Source organism: Haliaeetus leucocephalus, unplaced genomic scaffold (assembly GCF_000737465.1).
Source record: "Haliaeetus leucocephalus isolate CR32 unplaced genomic scaffold, Haliaeetus_leucocephalus-4.0 Scaffold164, whole genome shotgun sequence".
Taxonomy (NCBI): domain Eukaryota; kingdom Metazoa; phylum Chordata; class Aves; order Accipitriformes; family Accipitridae; genus Haliaeetus; species Haliaeetus leucocephalus.
In genome coordinates, this window is record NW_010972600.1 from 1,310,203 (window position 1) to 1,326,257 (window position 16,055).

General features: G+C 64.0%; 2 protein-coding genes across 2 annotated transcripts in view; one reads left to right on the forward strand and one right to left on the reverse strand.

The window, feature by feature from the left end:
* The first annotated feature begins 1,393 nt into the window (after positions 1 to 1,393).
* OCLN (occludin) lies at positions 1,394 to 7,199 on the forward strand. The gene is made up of 7 exons (XM_010563200.1): positions 1,394 to 2,092; positions 3,310 to 3,468; positions 5,893 to 6,056; positions 6,165 to 6,353; positions 6,437 to 6,608; positions 6,896 to 6,937; positions 7,098 to 7,199. The coding sequence occupies exons 1-7, from the start codon at positions 1,394 to 1,396 to the stop codon at positions 7,197 to 7,199; spliced, it is 1,527 nt and encodes a 508-aa protein (XP_010561502.1).
* A 2,723-nt stretch (positions 7,200 to 9,922) lies between these two features.
* NR2F6 (nuclear receptor subfamily 2, group F, member 6) overlaps positions 9,923 to 16,055 on the reverse strand; it is a 6,957-nt gene continuing 824 nt past the window's right edge. The window contains exons 3-5 of the mRNA XM_010563296.1: positions 12,629 to 12,723; positions 10,735 to 11,259; positions 9,923 to 10,197 (exon numbers count right to left, since the gene is read on the reverse strand). Of these exons, the coding sequence (XP_010561598.1) occupies positions 9,923 to 10,197; positions 10,735 to 11,259; positions 12,629 to 12,723 (895 nt within the window). The remainder of the gene's footprint in view (positions 10,198 to 10,734; positions 11,260 to 12,628; positions 12,724 to 16,055) is intronic.

Sequence of the window (16,055 nt, forward strand, 5' to 3'; positions counted from 1 at the left end):
GGGGGGGTGTCTGTCTTTCCTCGCCGCCCCTGCGCGCACCGCGGTCCCCATCGGTACCGGGGTCCCCACCGGTACTGGGCTCTCCACCGGCGCCGGGGTCCCCACCGGGGTCCCTACTGGTACCAGTACCGGGGTCCCCACCGACGCCGGGGTCCCCACCGGTACTGGGCTCTCCACCGGCGCCGGGGTCCCCACCGGCACGGGTGCTCCCGGAGCCGGAGCCCCGGCAGGTGGAAGGGGAGAGGCGGCAGTTTCTCCCGGGGGAGCGGGGCCGGGGGGCCCTCTGCCCACCCGGTGCCCCCGCAGCGGGGAAGGGACCCCCGGAGCCCCCGGTCCCGTGTCCTCCCCGCCGGTACCGGGGTGCTCCAGGTGGCTGTGCCCGGGTTACGGCTCCGGGAGCCTGAGACCCCCAGCCCCGCTCGGGGGGGCGGGGGGGGTCCCCGGTGCTGCCATTGCCCCGGTGGCCCCTCAGGTGGGGGTTCCCGCTGGGGCAGGGGGGGTCAGACCGTGGCCCCGGGGGTTAATCTGACTGGGACCCCCTGAAGCAGGGGGGGGCGTTTGGCTTGGGCACCCCAGGGACGTGCTGCCCCAGACCCCCCCCCAGGACGGCGGCTGCACCCCAGACCCCTGGTGCCCACCCTTGCTGCAGGTCAAGGGGTGCCAACCCCCCCGTAGACCCCCACCCCAAGGGCCTGATCCTGCCCGCTGAGCCCTGGCACCGCCGGGAGCGGGCGGCCAGGTTGGGTTTCCCACGAGGGTTCAGGTTTCCCTTGCGCTGCTCCCCGCTCCGTGATGGGGGTCTCCGTGCTGGGGGGGCATCTCTGCGTCAGTTTTGAAAAAAACAAATTTTTGAAACCCAATTTGCCACTTTGCACTGGGGTTGCTAATGTGCCCTGTGTTGTTATTCTTTTTTTTTTAAATCCAGCCAGATCTGCTTACGGAGGAACCCTCGGGGTTAGCACTAGCCTTGGGTAAGAGGTTTTCTGTTTTAATTAGAATTTAAACAATCCAATTCATTCAGGTGGTGTCTGGTGGCCGTGGCTGGGGGGGCCAGGGAGGTCTGGCATGGCAGGGTCTCGTGCGTGGGGCAGGGCTGGGATGTGACCTGGCAGCTTTTGCTGGGAGATGCTCAGTGAGTCACTTCTCCCCGTGCCTCAGTTTCCCCATGAGCGGCGGTGACTCTGGTGGCGTGGTGCTGGGCACGGGCGGGCGGTTGTTGACGGTGCTGTCGGGCTGGTGACGGGAGACCAAAGTCCTTGCTGGGCGCGCGGAGACGTAGAAACCCGGCAGTGCCGCCTTGCGCGGCTGCAGTGCTGGCACCTGCACCTCCTGGTGCACGATCAGCTCCGACGGCTCCATCCATCTCCCCGCCAGGCTCTCCACTGCCGCCACCATGTTCAGCAAGAAGTCCTACGACGGCCCCCCTGGGGGCTATGGCCCCCCCACGGGCTACGGTCCGCCCGCAGGCGATTATGGCTACGACTACGGTGCCCGCTCGCCCCCGCCGGGCTCCTACTACATCGAGGACGTGCCACAGCACTTCTACAAGTGGACCTCGCCGCCTGGCGTGGTGAGGATCTTGGAGGCCATCGTCATCCTCCTCTGCATCGCCATCTTCGCCTGTGTGGCCTCCACCCTGGCCTGGGAGTACGGCTACGGCTTTGGGGGGGTTTATGGCAACGGGCTGGGGGGCTACTATGGCTCCGGCTACTATGGCAGTGGGCTGAACTACGGCTACGGTTACGGGGGCTACTACGGTGGGGTCACCAACCCGCGGGCGGCCAACGGCTTCATGATCGCCGTAGCCGTGCTCTGCTTCCTGGCCCAGCTGGGGCTCTTCGTTGCCAGCGTCAGCAAGTCGAGCGGCTCTCGCTCCCGTCGATTCTACCTGGTGGTCATCGTGGTCTCCGCCGTGCTAGCCTTCATCATGCTCATCGCCTCCATCGTCTACATCGTGGGCGTCAACCCCCAGGCGCAGATGACCGGCAGCTACTACTACAACCCCTTGCTGACCATGTGCAGCCAGATATACAGCAGCAACAACTACCTGAACCAGTACCTCTACCACTACTGCACCGTGGACCCCCAGGAGGTGAGGGTGCACGCCAGACCCCCCCCGCCCGCCCCGAGCCAAACCAGCAGCGCAAACCCCTTGCTCTGCTTCAAACGTGATGCTGAGCAAGGGCAGCGCGGGAGGGAGAGCATCGGCGACCACGCGTCCTGCCCTTGGGATGGATGTGCAGCGCCAGGTCCCCGCAGCCGGGGTTTTCCCCTCCGTCTTTAATTTTTTGGGTGGTACCGGTCACCGTTTCGTGCCTGTGGAGGGCAGGGGGTGGCTGCTGGTGCCGGATCCCAGCCCGGCTGTTTGCCGGAGTGAGCTGGGGCTCCGGGAGGAACTGGGGTGAGCCGGCTGCTCGTGCTGGGAAGTTTCGGGGGGGAGGGGATGGGCTGTCGTCCCAGCACAGACCCGGTTTCTGGTACTTTGGTCTCCCCGGTCGTAAAAGTATTTGAACAAGACTGGGGCCGGGGCGGGCTGCATGTGCCAGGCTGGGTGCAGGGTCAGGGTGCCAGCTGGGTGCCAGCTCTCCCCAAGCACCCATGATGCTGCCAGCCTGGCTCGGTAGCCCAACAGGTCAGTGGGGCAGCGAGAGCCCTCAAAACAAAGTTCATCAGCCCCAGTTTCGGCTGAGGCCAGTGGGGAACCTGCGTGGCACATGGGCTGGGACTGGCGTTGCCGGTTCCCATCCGGCTGGGCTGGCCGTGCCGCATTCCTGTGCCCTGAGCGGGGGGAGCTGCGGCACCCGTGCTGCTCCTGCTCCATGCAAAGGCCAAGCGTGGCCTAATTCGTCCTCACCTGGCCCCAGTTTCAGTGCAGCTGCAGGGATCTGGCTCATGGGAAACCATCCGGGCAGGGACCCGGCTGCGCAGTGTGGGAGCTGGCCCATGGTCGAGCTGGCAGTGGGGTTGGGGTGCTGCACACAGATGCTGGAGGGTGCCAGCTCCCTGCTGCTCCCTGAGCCCCAAACTTGTCCTGTCCCTGTGGGAAAATCAAACACCCTCCCCATTGCTTGAGCTGGCCCCAAAATCTCTTGAACCCCTAATGGACTCCATCCTGACTGCCCGGGCATGGGGGGGGCCAGCCTCTCTCCCTCTGCCTTGGCGGGGGGTCCAACATCAGGAGGATTTTGGGATGAGGGGAGCAATTCCCGGTCAGCCCAGGGAGGTGCGGGGTACCTGGACCCCCAGGATGGGGTCTTTGCAGCCCCACAGGACACCCACCTTGAGAGCCCCCTCCCTCTGCCCTCCCAGGCCGTGGCCATCGTCTGCGGGTTCCTCATCGTCATTCTACTCTGCCTCATCTGCTTCTTTGCTCACAAGACGCGGAGCAAAATCTGGAAGTATGGGAAACCAAACATCTACTGGGACAAGATGCCGGTGGTCCAGGAGGGTCCCAACGTGGAGGAGTGGGTGAGTCTGAGCGTGGGCTGGGGGTGCCGGTGGGCACCCAGGGCTGGGGGGGTCTTCCACCGCCTCCCCCCGAGCATCCTCCCTGCCTGTTCTTGATCAGCAGGGCTGGACGTGCCCGAGGCAGCGCTGGGTCGGGATGTGCTGGCATGAGCACAGGGGCTGCGTGGGGACCCTGGGGCTTCTCCCGGCACCGGGGCTGTGCCAAATCTGGCCACGACTTTGTGCCAGGACCCTCTTTCTCCCTGGCTTGTGCCATGCCGGTGCCTGGTCCCAGCGTGTTTGCACACCACAGCAGGCAGCTCCCGGGGTGCGGTGTTATTGCCACCGGTGCGACGCAGTGCCCGGTGCTCACCGGGTCCCTCCCTGTCACCCCATTTAGGCACTGTGTTTTTTCCCAGCCGGTACCATTCCCCGGCACTGTGAGGCTTTGCACAGGGTGCTGGGCTGGGCGAGCTGGTCTCAAGCTCCCTGAAAGACAAACAGGGTGGGATCTGATGGGCCGGGTGCCAGAACAACGCCGAGGCTCTGGCTCCTCTCCCCTTCGCTTGCCCCATGCTCGGGGAAGCCGGCCATGAGACGTTGCCCATTGACACCGTTTGGTTTCAATCTTGGCAATGATTAACTCGGCTCTGCGGGGCTGTGCCACCCCACTGCCGTGGAGGGAGACAGGGGCTTTGCAGCAACCAAACCGGCACCATTTGGGCTTCGAATGAGCCTGTGTCCCTTGGGTGAGGGATGCTGGGGAGCCCCCCGCTGCCACTCAGCCCCCTCGGCCCCAGGGAGATGCTGGTCCCAGCCTGGTTCCACTGCGTGCCGGGACGTGCCCTGTCCTGTCCCTTGCTCTGCAGCTCCCCGAGCTGGTGTCTCCGTGGGAGCCGGTGCCTGGGGATGGTGTGGGAATTCTGCAGCATCCCATGGGGAAGGAGCCTTTGAAATCTGCCCCTGCCCTGGAGCGTGGCTCTTGGGGTGCTGCCGTGCCCCGGCCGAGGAGGGGCTGCCCAGGCCCCCGTAGGAGCTGGGACAGCGGGCAGCAATGGACCGCTGCATGGGCAGGAGCTGCATCCCTGTCCCTGTCACCGTCCCCATCCCATCCTCATCCCCATCCCTGTGAGGCCGGGGTCCCCACTGGAGCCTGGGACCTTATCCCAAACCTTCAGTGCAAACCCAGAGTCGAGCACAACAGTTGCTCTCAAGCCCCAGAAAGCTCGGCTCTGCTCCGTGCGCATTTCCCCACGCCTCGCTCTGTGTGTAGGTCTAATATTTATTTTTCATTTTGCAGAAATACCTTTGTTCTCCTTTATTTATTTTTGTTAAAAGTCCCTCCCTTGCAAAGCATTTCCTGGCTCGCTGGGGGCTGGGCTGCCTGGGGCACGGGGGCACCCGGGCTCCCCCTTGCCCTCACCTGCCCCTTGGGGGGGTCCCCGCTCTGCCGGGTGCCACCATCCCAGCCGGGTGGGCTCACCCACGGGTGACACGTCCCCGCTCGGTGGGGATGCAGCCGTGGGGAGGTACCGGGGTGTGAAACCCTCCTGGGACGTCTTGTTCCCTGTTTACAGTCCTGACTGAGATAAACGGGTGACCTTCGAGCGGGCGTGAGCTGCCGGGTGCCGCTGCCTCCGTCCCGATGCGGCATGGGGACGTGGCTGTCCCCATGCTGGTGGCTGCTGGTGGCCGTCTCACCTGGTAGCCCCGTCAGGCAGAGCGGGGCCGAGAGTGGCCCCCAATTAACCGCGTCTTCGTTAGTCAGGGCGGGAAAAGTGCTGGAGGAAGTCGCTCCGCCGGCCGGAGCTCGCAGCTGACTTCCCCAGGGTCACCATCCCGGGGAAGGGACCGGCTTCCGACAGAAACAACCCACAAAGGCCAGGAAGGAAGGGGGAGGGAGGGACAGTCGGACGCCCCACGTCCTCCTTGAGGAGCCTTGGCCGTGCCGGGGCAGCAGCGAGGGTCTGGGGGTGGGCGATGCTGGACGGGGCGACTGTGCAGCCCCTGGCAAAGCCTGAAGGGGGGGTATCACCCTGGGGTTGCAGAGCAGGGTGCCAGGACCCCCCAAGCTGTGTGTCCATCTGTGCTTGTCTCCCAGTGGGACCCCCATGGTGGCTCTCCGCAGGGCGATGTTGCCCACTGGGGTCTGTGGGCCCTTCTCCGGGGCACATGCTGCAGCCTCCCCCCTCCCCAAACGCTGCTCTGCCCGACCGGGGGCCCCCATCCCTTGTCCCCCCTGTCCTGTTCTTCATAGCCATGCGGGACACCCCACTGCAGCTCTGCTGGGACCCCCAGGCAGGATTGCAGCGGCTACTCCGGGGTGTCTCCAGCCCCGTGGGATGGAGACCAGTGTCCCCATGTGCCACGGTCCATGCTCCGCTCGAGGGTGGGCGAGTGTCCCCACTGTCCCAGCACACGGCTGAGCGCCTCTTCCTACTCCAGGTGAAGAACGTGGCGGATGGGGCCAGCATGCAGGACGAGATGGCCACGCTTGCCTACTCGGAGAAGCCGACGAGCCCCATCGCTGCGCCGCCCTACAGCCCTCCCTCCTACAGCTACCCCCCCCAGAACGGGTACTACCCCTCGGGGACCTACAGCAGCCGGGGGTGAGTGGCCAGGCAGGGGTGGAAGGGCTCGGAGCGGAGAGGGGGGGACCCTGGGCACCCGTTTCCCCCGCCATGCCGAGCTGGCTGACGTTCCCGCATCCCCTGCAGTGACCAGCCGGATCGGGTGGTCAGCCCCAGCCTGGCGGAGGAGAAGGCGCGGGAGCAGCCCTCCAAGCCCCCCGCTCGCCGTGGCCGCCGGCGCCGGCGCAACCCTGAGCTGGACGAGTCGCAGTATGAGACCGACTACACCACGGCCGTGGAGTCCGGCGATGAGCGGGACCAGGACCAGTGGGCCAGGTAAGGGACGGGGGGGGACCCTTGGAAGCCCCCAAGCACCCAGAGCCACCTCTCTGGGGCCTGACCCTGCCCCTCTCCCACAGCCTCTACCCCCCCATCACCTCGGACGGCACCCGCCAGAAATACAAGCAGGAGTTTGACACGGACCTGAAGCGCTACAAGCAGCTCTGCGCTGAGATGGACGGCGTCAACGACCGCCTCAACCAGCTCAGCAAACAGCTCGACAGCATCTCCGAGGACAGTCCCAAGTACCAGGTCAGGGCTCTCCGGGAGCTGTGGGACCACTGGGATGCTGAGGGACGCGGGGGGATGGATGCTGCGGTGGGGTCAGGGATGGGTGCTGCAGGGTCTCGTGATGCTGCAGGGCATCGGGGATGGATGTTGTGGTGGATCAGGAATAGATGCTGTGGGGACTCAGGATGCTGCAGGGCATCGGGGATGCTGCAGGGCAGCACTTGTCCCCGTGGGGTGCCCACCTGTGTGGCCCCCAGCCATGGTGCCCACCGGTTGTGACACCCCCTCCCACCCCCTTCCCTTCACAGGACGTCGCAGAAGAGTACAACAGGCTGAAGGATCTAAAGCGGGTGAGTGTGCGGAGCGCGGCCGGTCTCAGTTTCCAGCTGAAGTGGGGCTGGGTTGGTGCGATGTAGCTGGGGGAGGTGGAAACGGTACCCACTGCCCCCCCAGCTGCAGCCCCCTCCCCAGGGCCCGTGCAGCTGAGGCGGGTCCTGTGCTGCCTTTCAGAGCCCCGACTACCAGACAAAGAAGCTGGAGACCAAAACCCTGCGCAACAAACTCTTCCACATCAAGCGGATGGTGAGCGACTACGACAAGGTGCGGGGGTAGCCTGTGCCCACCCCCCCCCCACCATGGCAAGATGGGCACGAGGGGCTCCCTGCTCCTCACCCACTCCTCCAAAGACTTTGGTGCGTTTTGTACCTTTGTTTGTATAAAAAAACCCCCAAACCCAAGATTCAAAGCCACCCCGTGATGTCAGTGCCAAGGGTGTGGGGCCAGAGGGGGCTGCTGGAGCGAGGGCTCCCTGTGCCTTCCTATCCTGCATCCCTTCCCGCTGCTGTAAATATATTTGGGGAGAGTCCACAGCCCCCGGCTGACCCTGCCGGCCCTGAGGTTGGGGTACCAAACCGTGGCTGCAGCCCGGTGCTGGCAGGGATGTGCTGCTCGGGTTGGACGGGGCAGAGCATCCCTTGGCCGTGCAGAGCCCTACATCCCCCCGAGCCCCCACGGCTGCCCTTGGGGGAGCAGCCCTGGGCCAGGGGTGATATTTTTTAAGGAACTGGCTGAAACTGTGTAATTTTTTTTTTTTTAAAGAAATAAACTGTATCTATTGATTTTAAAGCAGTGCTGATGTGAAAGGGGCCACTGCGGAGCTGTGCATGGGAGCGGTACCTCTGGTAGGTGGGTGCCCCGGGCTGGATGCGGGGGCTGTCTGTGTACACGGTCACCCTGGCACAGCCCTGGCGCTTCCCGGTGCCCGTGGAGCCGACATCCCGGTGGGGCCGCACAGATCCTGCCCCAAGCCCTGAGTGCGATGGGTGCTGCATGGATCCTGCACCCCCACCCCTGCATGTGCTGTGGGGAGCAGCTGCAGTTCCCCAAAGCAGGCCCCCGAGCCCTGCCCCGGGCTGCAGCAGCCCCTATGCTGCCCAGACCCCACACCGGGACCCCCCCCGCATTCCCCTCTCCCCAAGGCTGGTCCAGCCACCGATGCAGCCCAGACACCCCAGCATCCCATGCATGCAGGACAAACACAGCACCCCACACCCAGCTCCTTCATGATGGGGGGACCCCCAAACCCCCTTATCTTGGGAGGGGGGACCCCACCCCCCCCCCCCCCCCAAAGACCAGGTACTAACCTCTGTGCTGGCTCCTGCTGCCCTTCATGCTGCTGATCCTTTCCCTAGCAGACCGCAGGCAACACAATTTATTCCCGAGGGACCTGCCCTGTGTTGAAGAACATCACCCAGGCCCCCCCCAAATCTCCAGGATTTCCAAAACCCATCCAATTTTAGATACCTTATAGGGGATTAATTTTTTTTGGAACACTATCTCCCATTCTGCTTCATCTGCCCCCTCACCCCAGGGTGGGCTTCAGCATCACTGCAGGATAAGCCCCTTTCCCTACTCACAGCAGATCCCTGGCATTGTAAGAAACATCTTTTATTGACTTCAGTTAATTTGTTTAGTATCATTGAACAAGGATTATATTTTCAGTGAATCAATCTAAATGACAAATCCCCGGCTAATCCTGCCTCCGTCTGTTTGCATGGTGGATACCCCTGAGAAGCAGAGCCCGGGGGGGGAGGCCATGGGGCATCCCCCATCCCTCTGAGGTGGCTCTGCCCCCCCTCCCCATGTGCCCCTTCATCCAGCACAGCTCAGCCCTGGGGACAAGGACCTCCCCACCCCCCCCCCCCAGCAGCATCACCTCTTCCCAGCCTGATTTTGGTCCCCCCCAACATATCCTCTCTCCCCCAAACCTAGCTTTAAAAAAAAAAAAATGAGGCACAGGAACATAGCGAGCATGGGGAGGGGGATCCTGGCACCCATCTGCCCCAGTGTGGGGATGGTGATGGGTGCTGGATCTGGCCTGGGGTGGGGCAAAGCACCAAGTGAGGCAGCGGGGAACAAGCCCAGGGGAGAAGGGCTGGGCTGGATGCTGTGCAGCACCCAAAAAGGACCACTTGGTTTGCACCCGTGCATGGCCCCGGTCAGCCACCTGTGTACCCCCATCTCCTCCCCTGTACCCCCATTCCCTCCTGTGAACCCCCATCCCCTCCCGTGTACCCCTCCCCGTGTCCCGACAGTGGAGATGCTTCAGTGGAAAGTGCAGGGAGGGGGGGCTGGGACCAGGCACGGATGAGCCCAGTCCCCAAAAAAGGGGCTGCTCCAAGCTTGACCCTTCAGTCCTTGAGGCTGGATACGGCCCGAGCAGGCAGGGGCAGCCCCTGGGCAGGGCACAAAGGGGCTTCAAATGACCCTTTTTCCACGACTGCCAGGACTGAGGAAGGGGGCAGAGGCAGCAGGACCCCCCAGAGAAGGGCTCTGCACGGCCAGGGGCCCCCCCACATCCCAGCCTGGCTGGTCCCACCTCCCATCACCTCCTGTCCAAGCCTCTGCCATCTGAAATTCAGATTTGGAGGGGCAGCCAGAGGACAGCGTCCCCCTCCCCAGGCTCCAGTCCGGCTCCGACACCGGGACAGAGCGAGGGACCAGCCCCGGGGATGCTCTGAGGTCCCCGGACGAGACCGGGGCGGCCAGGGATCTCCGCTTCAGGGGGGTACAGGAATGTTCAGCGTCCAGCAGTGGCGGCACGGCCAGTACCTTCGGGGTTAGGAGGATAACGCCGCGACCCCACTGCTTTCAGGGGGAGCAGCCCCCACTGCTGTGGCGGACGGACGAGCTACAAGACGGCTGCGGGGCGGGGGGGGTCGGTGCAGTTCGGGGCTCCCCGGGGACGGTACCGTCTCAGGGTGCTGGAGGGAATCCAGGTCCGGCTGCTGGGGGTCGCTGGGGTGTCCCCAGTGGGGGGGGAGAGGCTCTGTCCCCTACTGCCCCGTCCCGTAGGGCCAGTTGAAGGTGCTCCCGGACAGCAGCATGTCCCTGATTAGTGTTTCGATGGGCGTCTTCCCCACCAGCCTCATGAAGAAGAGCTGGGAGATGAGGGCGGCCGGCACGGCTCGCAGAGCCGGCAGCCGCAGCAGGAGCCGGCCGAAGCGCTGGGGCTGCGAGGGGTACTGCGAGCGCACGTACTCGGTGAGGGCCACCTGCGCCTTCTCCTGCAAGCTCTCCACGTGCGCCGGGTCCGAGAGGCCGCAGGCGTCTACGAGAGGGATGGGATGGAGAGGGATCATTGGTTGGAGCCCCCCATATCCCCAGTGAGCCCCCCCTCCTCCTTAACCAGCTGCCACGGCCACACTCCTCGCTGAATTAGGGCATGCACCTGGCTGCAGCACAGTGCAAGAGCACGGCTTGGACCACTCCGGCTGCAAAGGGCTGCTGCAGGCTTGTTGCTGCCACGAAGGACCAGGCACTTCTGTGGCATTAAATGAGCATAGATGGACCGAGGGACGGGGCTCCCCAAGACCCCCCAGTACATGGCGGGGTATTTGTTTCTGCAGCTCTCATTCCTGTTGCCCCGAGGAAGCTCATCCCTGTACCCAGACGGACAAGCCGGGATGCTGCAAACCACGGTGGAGAAGTGCCAGGGCACGAGGACTCTCTGCCATCTCCCCCAAGAGCCATGCGATGCTCTCTGGACCCCAAAACCCCAGGGAAAGGCGAGGACAGATACTCCTTGGGGGCTCACAACTGCGTGGGGCAGAGATGGGGACAGAGCCCGGTCGCGGCACCAACCTACCCGGCGTGAAGAGCGCGATGGCTTTGAGGCAGCTGTACTCGGCCGAGTCCACCTGGAGCCGGTTGAGCTTCTCCACCTGATCCTGAAAGATGCGGATCTGGTCCATGAAGGAGACGACGCGGTCGGCCGACATGGGGGAGGCGTGGAAGCCGGCGGCGGCCAGCAGCGGGGCCATGTGCAGCGGCAACGCCGACTGTGCCGCGTTGAGGACGAAGAGCTCGCTCCAGCTGAGCCGTAGCAGGGCTACTTGGTCGGAGACAGGCAGCTCAGGGAAAAACGGGATGTTCCGGGCCCATTCCACTGTGCTGAAGAGGAGGCGGGCGGCCAGCTCGCAGATGTTGTCGATGCCCATGACGCTGCCCTGCTGCGCGTACTGCGAGCCGTAGCGGGCGGCGGGGTACGGCTCAGCCCGCAGCAGCTGTGAGATGAGCTCCGACACCGGCTGCCCGTTGAAGTATTCCCCGCTGGGCATGGTGTTGGGACTGGTGCTGGAATGGGTGGGGGGGATCCGGCCCCGCTGCACGGCTAGGGGGAAGGAGAGGAGGTGTCTGCTCACTTCTGCATCCCGCTGCATCCCCCATCCCGCTCCCTCTGCCCCATGCAGGGCGAGGAAGGACAGGGATGCTCCCACCACCCACCCAGCATCCCAGCATCCCCGGCAGGGCCGGATCCTGCCACCCCAGGGGAACAATGGGCGGCTTTCAGGCGCTCGGGGAGAGGGAGGTGGTGCGTGCCGCCCGCTGCGCCCGCCGGCGAGCTGCCTGCGAGAGCTACACTAATCTATTTAGCATCCCGGCGATTCACCAGCAACTCCCAGGCTGCCGGCACTGTGGCTTGGCCATGGTCTCCGACCAGCAGCCGGGCTGGGACAGCATCCGTGTCACCTCCTCCTCTGCAAGGGCCTGGCACAGGAGCGGCTGCAGCTCTGGCCATGCCGTGCCAGACCGGGTGCCCCGCCGGCACCACGGCCCCCCCATGCCAGCTGCAGCGGAGCAGGGCAATTGCTACCCAAGGTCATTGCATGGCAGCAATCATTTATTTGCAAATAAAACGTCCATCTTGGAAGCGTCGTTAACCCTGGGGCACTCCCCCTCCTAATTGCATTCAGGGAGAGCCATTTTTCAGCTCCCCCCCTCTCCCATTAGCGCCCACTATTTGCTCAGTCCCTAGTAATTAATTTATGGGCTGTTCATGAGCCACTTAAATGAGAGCTCTAAATCATGCTAAGTGGCAATAATGCCATCTCGACTCCTCTGGAAAGGAGGGAATTACTGTCCTGCTTCCAGTAGCCTTCCCCCCTTGCTCCTTGCATTAATGCCACCTGCCGCCGAGCAGCCCCAGCACCGCGGCAGAGCCCACGCTGAGCCCCGGCACCTCCATCCCCGCGCGTGCCTTGGCACAGCCCCATCCTGCCACGGGGATTTGAGATTTTGGGCTAAACCCTTTGTCCCGTTTGCAGCAGCCTGGTAAGCATTTGGGGTTCACACCCCTGGGTGATGGGGAGTGACCAGAAAGCGGCCAGGAGATTTGCCTGTCTCTGGCAGTGCCGGGAGCCCGTCCCAGCCGACCTCCACCGCGCCTGGGGCGCTGAGGCCATCCGGGCTCCAGGTGTGTCACCTTATCAGCTCAAGGCTCCGGCTTTTCCAAACAAACACCACCTGCGCTGCCGGCACCGAGGGCAATTCAAGGAGAACCAAAAAAAAACCCACAAAAAAAAAAAAAACCCAAAGGGGGGGACAAACGGGGGGTTTCGATGCAAACAGGGTTCCCGAAGAGGTGGGAGAGCGCCCGGCTGCAGCGGGAGCAGAGCGGGCACCGGCAGCCCCACGCTGCGGTGGTGGGGTTCACCGGTACCCCGTGGGAACAGTGCCCGTCCCCGCGGCGCCGGCGTTACCTTCCTTCCTCATCCCCACACGGAAACACTTCTTCAGGCGGCAGTACTGGCATTGGTTGCGGTGGTGCTGGTCGATCTGGCAGTCGCGGTTGGACCTGCGGACAGGACCGGGCAGATGAGGTGCCGGGGAAGAGCGACGGGATGTCACCGGGGGGGTTCCTGCACCCCACCGAGCCGCTCCGCCACCCACCTCCTCGCTGCCCTCGGGCAAAACCCTTCGCCTCCGAGCGTGGCCCCCTCCTCACCGGCCGCGGCTGTGCCACGCCGGCCCCCGGCGTGCAGACACAGGCGCTCCCAGGCGGCAACGCAGATGCTATGGAAACAGAGCGATTTCCTACAGCAGGGGCTGCCAGTTTGCCTCACCAGCGATGCCCAGGGCTGGAGGAAAGCTGGAGAGACCCCCGGGGGTGCAGGGCTCCCATCCTCGGGGACACACAGGGACGGGTGCCGGGGAGCGACGCCCCGTGTCCCGGCACGTGGCGGGGGGGAAGCGGCGGAGCAGCCCCCTGGCCTCCCCGCCAGACGTGCGAGGAATTTCAAGGAATTTCAACTATTTCCTACGGGGCCGGGGCTGCCCCCGCGGTGCTGAGCCCGTGACCCCTCGGGCACGAGCGCTTGCCGGCGTCCGTCATGGCGGTGGCACGGCCCCGCATCCTCCACGCTCCGGTCTGGCCTCGACCGGATTCCGCGAGCGTGGCAAAGCAAAACCCGGCGGCTTCGGAGCAGCGGTGCGCGTGCCCCCAGCCCCGGTGCGGGGTCTGCACCGGCCAGAGGGATGCTTTCCCCCCCTGAGAAACCTCAGAACCTGCAAGGGGGTCGTGCCCACCCCCCGGCACATGGGTCCTGCCCTGGGTAAGGAGCCACAGGCACTGGGTAGCCCCTGCACCATGCAGCAGGGTACCGGCCACCACCAAAGCCAGCCGCCGACCTCTACTTCTGCAGCATCGCGGGGAGCGACACGCTGGGACAGGCTGCGGAAGACGTTCCTGAACGGCATCGTTAGCATCCAAACCCCTCAGCCCCAATTCCCAGGGGCCGCTCGTGCTCATGGTCCCCGCGCAGCTGAGGGATGCGGCGGGGCACGGGTGACACCGGGTGCTCGTATCCCACCCGAAGGCTGTCACGGCAAACGGGGAGGAAAAGGGGTTATCAGCAAAACAGCGATAAATTAAGGCATATAAAGCAGCAGCCAGGAAAGCGCAGGCAGGGCTGGGGCACACCGGCATCCGGCAGCAGCTCGGCTCTGCCTGGGAATCCTGACATGAATCTCCTCATCCCTACACGACTCCAGAGGCGAGACAGGCAGGGATTCCCACCGCGCTCAAACCGGAATTAATTCACCCCGAACATCACCACTGTGCTTAGCACATTTTAAAACGTGTTGCTGATAAAAAGTTATTCCAGTGGAGAAGTGATAGCTAATCAAAACGTCAGATTACATCTTCATCAGCTGCCTGCACCGTGGCAGGGGCAAAGCTCCCGGCACCGTGGCCGAACCTGCCGGCAGGGGCCTGGCTGACCCTCACCGTGGCCTCGGGACACCGTCCCCAGAACCGGGAAAACCCAAAAATCATCTCAGCTCCCGCCGGCGGCTCATAGCAAGTTTCCCAACTGATAGGCTGCAGCGACCTGGGAAACTGTGAGAATACAAAAGGCGTATACTGTGCTAATTATGTAATTAGAACATGTAATTATTTAGTGCAAGAACTAAACTGAATCCAACTCACTTTTAATATTCAAATTAGAGCAATCTTGGCTTGATGCTGCTTTTGACTCCTTGAACAAAGCAGATGCCAGGGCTGCCGGGGGAGCATTGTTCCTGGCCCCTCCAACACTTTACTCCCTACTCGGAAAACCAACCAACATTTTTCTATCGCACCAAATCACTTCCCAGCACAAAGGGGGGGAAAAAAACCCCCAAACATCTGAAGTAGGTGCCCAGATACCAGTGACAAGCGCAGGATAAAATCTTCGATGCTCACAGCCTGGGCGAAGCCCCTCCATCACCCCTGCACCTAAGCGGCATCTGGGACGCAGAGTCTGTCCCTCTCCCGGGGAGCCCAGATTTGGCCTTTCCTTTGTTCCAGGAAACTGGAATTTCTCAAAAGCCATATGTATTCGCCATCTTCAAATCATTAATCCCGAGCAGCCGCTCGGCTGAGTCTGCTGATCGGAATCTGCTGATCAGATGGGGAAACTGAGGCAGGGCCAGGGCTGATGCACACGCTGCATCCAGGGCAGGCGACGGGGAGGATGCTGCAGGACCAGGGGCAACGGGAACTGAACCCTGCCCCACGCCGGCAGCTCCAGGGCCCCACTCCACGGCCACGAGCAGCTCGGCTGACGTCAGCCAGGACCTGGCAGCGCCGGTGCCGGGAGCTGCCGGGAGAAGAGATGCTGCGCACGGGGGAGGACGAATCTAGGCCGCCCAAACGAGAGCAAGACGGCTCGGAGATGGTTCCCGCCGCAGGAGCAGCTCTGTCCCTTCCCTTCCCGTGGCATCTCAGCACCACGAGACGAAGCTCGAAGCAGGCGGCCCCCCTTGGGTGGGGAGAAAGCGGGGTGCGGAGTGGGGGGTGTCCTGCTCCCAGCCCGGCTGTGGGGTGCCCACGGCTGGGATGCGGGTGCCATCCTCGCAGCACCCTCACTGGTTTAAGAAATGCCGCTGGAAGCACTTGCACGTGGATCCAGAGCTGTGAGCGAGCCCCTGCATACACGTTTACACCCCTGGGAACAGCCCAGAGCCGGGGGTCCCCGACTCGTGCCAGCCAGCCCGATGCTCGTTTCGAGCCCAACAGAAACTCTAGAGTTATCTGCGGCTCCAAACTTCGCGGGGGTCGTATCCTGGTTCTGCTGGTGGGCCCGGATCTCCTGCAATGCCGGCCCGAGCATGGGGGGCCGGCAGGGGCTGCAGCCCCTCTCCCCGGCATCTCAATCGGATCAGCGCCCGCAGCACGCCGGGCTGTTGACACCTCCGGTTAAAATTATACTCGCTGCCGCACTGGTGTTTTCTCCGGGTAGAGCGGCCGTGACCGAAGTGACTCACAACCACGGCGCGTTTTCAGGCATTAGCCTGGAACGGTAATTAATGCCGGAGCAGAGCCCGGCGATGACGAGGGCCCGGACACCGGCTGTGCCCCACGGCCCAGGGGACGAGGCAGCCGGGGCATCCGTCCCTCCTGGGGGGGGCTGGGGACGTGCCGGGCAGAGGGGCCGCTTCTGTGGGGTACGGAGCGCGGAGGGAACCCCGGTGCCGCACCGGGGGACCCCAGGCTGCACCGAGGACGACGGTGCGGCCGCATCGGGCCCCCCCTCCTCCCCGTTAGCGCTGCAGCGGGGCCGGCGTGGAGCTGCACGGGGGCCACTGCAGAACCGCACCGGGGTCACCCTTCGGGCTGCAAATCGGGCCAGGGCTCTGCACCCCCCC

Bases quoted from the DNA above. Each gene is read 5' to 3' on its own strand.
- OCLN (XM_010563200.1), top strand. From the start codon at position 1,394: ATGTTCAGCAAGAAGTCCTACGACGGCCCCCCTGGGGGCTATGGCCCC. The intron at 6,609-6,895 runs GTCAGGGCTCTC...TTCCCTTCACAG, and splicing joins AGGACAGTCCCAAGTACCAG to GACGTCGCAGAAGAGTACAA. The intron at 6,938-7,097 runs GTGAGTGTGCGG...GCTGCCTTTCAG, and splicing joins GGCTGAAGGATCTAAAGCGG to AGCCCCGACTACCAGACAAA.